This window comes from Benincasa hispida, chromosome 6 (assembly GCF_009727055.1).
Source record: "Benincasa hispida cultivar B227 chromosome 6, ASM972705v1, whole genome shotgun sequence".
Classification (NCBI taxonomy): domain Eukaryota; kingdom Viridiplantae; phylum Streptophyta; class Magnoliopsida; order Cucurbitales; family Cucurbitaceae; genus Benincasa; species Benincasa hispida.
Genome location: NC_052354.1, coordinates 29430994 through 29438061, shown reverse-complemented (window position 1 = coordinate 29438061; position 7068 = coordinate 29430994). Strand labels below are relative to the sequence as shown.

The 7068-nt window shown below is 30.1% G+C and overlaps 1 protein-coding gene across 2 annotated transcripts in view; it reads left to right on the top strand.

The window, feature by feature from the left end:
* Positions 1-4046, top strand: part of LOC120079414 (INO80 complex subunit C) — a 12405-nt gene extending 8359 nt beyond the window's left edge. The window contains exons 2-4 of one of the 2 annotated variants that reach the window (XM_039033582.1): positions 1640-1707; positions 2247-2374; positions 3755-4046. In XM_039033582.1, the coding sequence (XP_038889510.1) occupies positions 1640-1707; positions 2247-2374; positions 3755-3758 (200 nt within the window). In that variant the 3' untranslated portion in view covers positions 3759-4046. Of the gene's footprint in view, positions 1-1639; positions 1708-2246; positions 2379-3754 lie in introns of those variants that run through there. The other variant, XM_039033583.1, reaches the window with a different exon arrangement.
* The last annotated feature ends 3022 nt before the right edge of the window (positions 4047-7068 follow it).

The window sequence follows — 7068 nt, the reverse complement described above, 5'->3', positions numbered from 1 at the left end:
AAAGAAGACAACACAAGGAGTTTACGTGGAAAACCCTAATTCAGGGAAGAAAAACCACGGTAGAAAAGAACTTATTATTTTTATGTCTTGTTTACAATAGACCCAACCTTAGATATAAATAGAATAATGTGAAACCCTAATTTAGCAAATATAGTAAAAAGACAAAAATGCCCTTAGGGCTAATTTAACGTATTTCAACAATACTTATATCAACATGTACATTGTTAACTAACTTTCAGAGGGTACAGTTCCCTTGTAAACATTTCTACCATAAACTTTCCCTACTGGGTGCCTATTAGATAAATCAGCAGGGAAAGGGTGGAATTGGGGAACCCTAAAAGTAGTTATTACTATTGGAAAGATGCTTTTTAGTGACCTGTCATATTCCAACAACAATTTTAGGTGCCATAAACATAAGAATATTCAAGTCAGTGCATTTCCAAGGATGAGCCAGTGAGGAGTGCATGGGAAAAAATGAGCTTTTGGGGACAAACTTTGAGTTTGGTGCCAAAGTGGAGCTTTGTGAATTTTATTGATTCACTTCAGGTCTTCGTGAATAGTGTTGGGATCACTATCAATTGAGATTCCAGTTTACGTAGCTTCGGGTTTATTTTTTCTTGAAGTGGTAATTCCATTGCATGCAAGTTTTCTTTAGGTATAGCTTCCTATTTTCTCAAGGCATGCGTTTTTCCTTATCAATTTTCTACATGCAAAAATTGGTATAAGAAACAATTTCATTGATACAATGAAATTATAAAAGTGGGGGAGGAAAGCTACCCATTAGCCAAGGAAGAATCCAAGAGATTTTCTTTGTTGTTGAAGACTCCATTTTTGCTTTATTTTGTAGCCATAAAAGTCGAAAGAAATTTCTAGGAAACTGCAGTCACTGATCTTTTTTCTGAAAGGATGGCCATCAAGAACTGAGGAAAGAAGGTTGTTGACGTTGAGGGGGAGAGCTACCTCCCAACTGCCGATTGAAGTTTTGGAACATGGGCTTCAAGTTCTAAATGTTTCCTGCCAATATGTAGTTGAGAAAAAAGTGGCTTCTGGACTTGGAATCTTTCTTGCAAATGAGGCAGCGACAAGTGAGAGAGAGAGCAATAAGTGAGCCGATTTTGGATCTTTTCACAAGTATTAATGTCACATGAACAATATCACATTAAAAAGCTAAACATTTTTAGAATTTCATAATTTATATATCCCTTATCGAAAGTCTTGAATCTTATGCGTATAAGACACCTACAAATACATCTACTTTTTAGAAGCTGGGTGAAGTCTAAAAGAATTAGCTTAAACTTAAGATTAAAAAAATTATTTTAAACTGACATATATTTTTAGATAACTAATTAACTATAAATAAGAAACAAATTGGTAAAGGGACGTTTTTGATATTGATTCCAAACATTTTCTAGAAAATTTCTAAATTATGATTAAATGTACGGATGGTGAAATATTAGGGAAGCTGGAAGGGAATTCAGTCCGTCTTACATTGTGGACTGTATCATGATTGCTCTTCTGGAATCTAGAAGCTTATGTTCTTGAAGTGGAGATTTTCTTGAAAATGATGCATTATGATCTTTTCTCCTTTGAGTTTTGTACTCTTTAGTTGAACTGATAGTTCCTTTTATCTGTTTTTCAGATGTTAATATTGAGTCACCTCCCTCAATGCATCCATGCAAGAGAATTTGTGATATAACAGGATATGAGGTTTGAAACTTTTGGTAGTTTATAACTCAGCTTTGCTTTCTAAACTAGAATAGCAATGAATTACGGATTCCCTTCTTTATAGCTCATGATTTTTGTAATGGTTCTAGAGTATAATGAATCTGAACTACTGATGTATAGAGTGAATTGCATGCATTAGCTTTGCTTTCAGCCCTAACCATATTAATTTCTCTGTCTATTTTCGTAGTATTTTAAGAAATACCACTCTTGTTTTTCTATATTTTCACCTAAATATTTTCAAGTAATTAATTAATTATGTACATTTGTCCAAACCTCTTTGATTTTTTTTTTTTGCTTGTCTGCAATCAAAATTTCTTGCGGATATCACGTCATTCTAAACTTGTTGAGAGGCATCGTGACTTAAACATTAACAAATTTTTTTATTAGGTATAATACAAATAAGAAGTAAAAAACAGTTATTACCCTTAGCTCTGGTCGTGTCTTTACAAGACCTTTCTTTGTTTTCACCCAAATAACCGTTTGATTTCACTTCAGTAAGTCTCGACGTTGTTATTATTCAGGCACCATACTATGATCCTAGGACTACTCTTCGATATGCAAACGCTGATATCTTCAAGGTCATAAGATCACTTCCTAATGAGTACGTTCAGAGGTATTTGGCCATGAGAAATGCAGCGGTAGTTTTAAGGTAATTTCCTAGAGTTCTGAATATATTTCTTTTTATAAGTTAACATCGATTGATAGAACATAATCCCGATTCAATTCTTTTGACATTTGGATGATGTGACGTGATCTGTAGCTAGTTGGGGATATTAGATTTCTTGACCAAGCTATTGGATCGAACTATATTTGATAATCTCATTTTGGACATCATGATTTTGGTTCATAAATTTTCACCATTGATCCTTCAAATTTTATTAGATGGCTGCAAGATCACACCACCTTATCCAAATTTCAAGAAATGAGTATCATGTTTCCTTTTTGTTAGTTGTGTTGGCAACATAGACTACTTGAAGTTAGCAGAAAACAATAAGGATGGAACTACAATTTCTAAAGAAACCAAACATGTAGTTTAACCTTTATTATATGAGTAAAATGGGATACCAAACATACAAGTTTCATTACGAAATTGCATATGAGAAAATTATTCAATACATCATACAATCTCGGCAGAATTCGTGAGAGATGCTTGTGTTGTATTCATTGTATCTATGGTATATATGGATAAAAAACTTGAATAAGTGGTGAGGGCAGATTGGAGTTCAATCCAAGCTGTCAAACAAGACCCTGACTCAATTAGTTTTTTTAAGAACTCAAGGACATAGTTGTACAAACTCTAGGACAAATCATGTTCAAGTAAGGCCGTGACAAGGCTAAATTAGTCAAAGTCATAATCGAAACTTCTTAACATTCTCTACTTGGGGTATTTTTGGGAGTGATTTTGATTGGTCAAAATCGCTTTTGTCATTTTCAAAATTCTTTTGTTCCTTCAAAATAGGTTTTAATACTATGGAAAATGTGCTTAAACCTGAAGATCGAAGAATTGATTTTGAGCGATGAAAGATGTGTTTTGGAGTGATTTTAAATACGACAAAAGTGAGTTTAACCATTTCAAAATCATTCTCAAACATGTACTAACCAACTACATTTTCCAACAATTAATAGGTAGAGTTGACACCATCTTCTCCTACATTACTTAGAAGATGTATATTGTATGAAATCTAAGGGATTCCTGAACTAGCTAAAAAACTATGTCACTCGATGGATTGCCATCCCTTTTCATTTATGTGGATCTGAAAGAGTGCCCTCTACATAAAATTAAAATCATTCTCGATGATTCTTGAGATGTGATTCCATTTTTTCCAACAAGCCTAGATGAAGTTTCAGAGGTACTGAAAATTTAACGGTGTAGTTATGAGAAGCCTTCTCCTCGGAATCTAAACTAAACCTCTTAAAGCACCTGTGTTTATTTGGTAGCTTGCACTTACATGATAAATTAAAACTAATATGCATACTAGTCCTACATTTTCCTGTAAGTACTTCAATCCGATATATCTAACTCTTACAGGTGAAGATATACAACACTTCTGTTGTCGATTTGCTTGGCGTCTTTTTCGTTATTGCAAGCGTTTGACAGATATCAACCGAAAGCATGAGACTTTCCATGTCGTTGAAAATGCAGAGTGAAACCTGTTAAGTATGCTTAAAATGTATAATATGTTTATTTATTCAATCATTTTGTGTATTTAATCGTCTTGGCAATTCATGTTTGGCTTGGGATTTGTTAGATAAAGTTGATTCAGTTAGTTAAAACTCTCCTAGCTACCAAACACCCCTGATGGGATTGCAGTTGAGGAAAATTAAAGGTTCATAACTAGTTTAGTTAACCTCTTTTATTTCATTTTGGTTAAAAGGTTTTGATGGTTGTGATTGAACTTCAAATTTTTTAGGGTTGTTGGACAGTCAAATCCGAAAATAGAATTTTGAAAATAAGGGATTAAAAAACAATAGAGTTTCATTCATGTTTTTAGATATATGTTTGAGAGTAGATTCAAAAATTAAATTATAATTTAATCAATTTTTCAAAATGTATTTGATAATATATCTATAAACCATAAAATTAATTATAGTTGCTAAATATTTGGTTGAATATAAACTATCACTATGTTAATTTTATGATTTCGTTTTAAGTTATAATTTTTGTAATTATTTATTTAGGTAATTGTTTTAAATGATAAAATTGTTGGAAATATTTTTAAATATAGTAAAATGTCATTGTCTATTATTGATTGATAGTATTTATTAGTGTCTATTACTCATAGTTGATCAATGTCTATCAGTGTCTATTAGGGGTGTTCAAAAAACCCGATGATCCGAAAAATCCGATCAATCCAATCCAACCCGTGTGGTTTGGGTTGAGTTATCAATTCATTTGGGTTGGGTTGGGTTCAAATAAATGAAAATTTTATGAGTTAGATTGGTTCATGAGTTCACTTAATATAATTCAAACAAACTTGAATTTATTATTAATTTTAAAAAAAATATATTTTTTGTTACTTATAACACAATTATTTATATATATATTGATTTTAATTTTATTTAATTCCATTGTTTTTTTAATAATTTAGTCTTCAATAACTCTTAAAAGTAGTTTTTTTGCATTTTAGAAAGAAAATTTGCACTATATAAATTGAAGTTGAGTAATTAATATTAATTCAATATATGAAAATAATTAAATTAGATTTTTACATATTTACGTTTTGCTTTTTTTTAGAACAAAATTTTAAATAAATGACTCGATTAATCCGAATTAACCCAATCCAAATATTTCATGATTGGGTTGGGTTGGGTTCATTTTTTAATAAGGGTTATCGAGTTGAAAAAAATTACAACCCGAACAATTGGGTTGGGTCTAAAAAGTCTTTCAATTCAAACCAATCCATGAACACCCCGTCTATCACTGATAGACAATGACATTTTACCTACGTGCAAATTATCTCTTTAACGCTAATTTAAGTACTCTGGTTTAATTCATATTATACTACCAGTGGGATAAGAACACTACTAATAGTTTTGCTAAATAAGGGTGTAGAACTCATGTTGTTTTATATTTAAAATAAGCTCGTCTAGATTATTATTAATATAATTATAATATATTATATATTTTAATTCTAAAAAATAATTGAGTTTATAATATGAAATATATTTTATTGTTTTTTAATCTTTTTAATATATTTTTTCATTTAGAAAATCCGGGACTCAAAATTTGGAAATTAGAAAATTTAAAAATATTATTTTTTCAGGATTGTATTAGTAGAATTGGTAGTAAGAAATTCACAAAAATAAAATTTAGATTGCTACCAAATGCTAGTGAATTTGAAAATGTAAAACAAGATCTAAATGACCTACTAAATTGGTCACGAATCACCCTCTTGAATTTTGAATCTGAATTTCCTAGTGGCAAGATCTTTACCAAGTGGTAAGTTAAAAAAAAAAAAAAAAATCTTTACCAAGTGGTTTTTGTGGAATACATCAGACAAGTTTGGAAGGACTTTTTTAGTATTTAAAAAGAGGGTTTAAGAGTATCTTTGGATTGACCAGGAAAAGAAGTATTTTTTTAAAAAATATTTTCATTTAAATGTTTTCGATAAAAACTATTTAAAATAAAAACACTCAAAGTGTTTTGTTACACTTTCTAAAAAATAGTTTTATATGTAAGTTTGTTAGAGTTATATACTATGAAAATTATTAAATATTATGAACTAATAATTTGAAAATACTTTTATTGGTGGGAGGTGGCCGCTCGAGTTGGTGATGATCATCAGAGTTGGTCATAGACTATGGTGGAGCTGAGGTAGAGGATTAGTAAGGGTATTTTAGTAACTTTAGGTATTATACTAATTATGGAATATTAACTATTACACACTAAAAACCACTTTTCTAAAAGGGGTTTCAAGTGTTTCTCTTAAACCAACTTATTTCATAAACTTATTTTTTTCAAATGGTATTATAAATGGTTGTCAAATTCTCTAATTTTTTTATAAAATGATTTTTTTTTCAAAATTAAATCGTTGAAAAGTTAAACCAAATATACATTGAAAACTTATGATCGAAAGCAAAATTTAAGGTTTTGTTTGAAAGAATAATAAAGAAATTTATTAAATTTATAACAAATACACGTTCACCCACGTGTTTCAGATTTTTATTAATCCGATAATGCCCTCATCAGTTTTTAGATATGGTGTAGCTGTATTTTGTCTGGGAAGATATAAATCTTAAAAACGTAATCTTTGCCCAATATTTGGGCACTACTCAAAATTGATTTGGTTCACATTATCTTTTTTCTTTTTTGAAAAAAATTCAAATTATATTCCTTTTTTTCATTATTTTTTTTCTTGATCTTAGTTATTTAAGATTTTGATCTAAAAGAAGAATTTAAATAGATTTTTCTTTTTAGATTTATGATAAATACCCCCAATTGCAGTGCGTCCAATTAAAGAAATTTTGGAACTGCTTTCGGTAGGATTTTGTATTTGCATTCACTTTTCCAACGGTTGGAAGCATTGACAAGTCCACTCTAAGATTCACTATAAATCTCACAAATTTTGAAGAGAAGAAACTTGTTCTTTTACAAAAACCAAAAACACACAAGAGAAGAATATTGTTCTCTTGAAACTCAATTTTTCTATTGATTTGATTGTCTTGCTTCACTTGATTACAAATGAGGGAAATGAACCCTTTATATAGTACTGATAGGCCTTCAATTATGTTGCAATATCAAAATAGAAAGAATAAAAAAGATAAGGAGAAGTCGGTGGTTGAATCGGTTAAAGACTATTTTCAATTCTGTTGGGAGAAGTTGAGGTTTAAAAAGAACAAAGA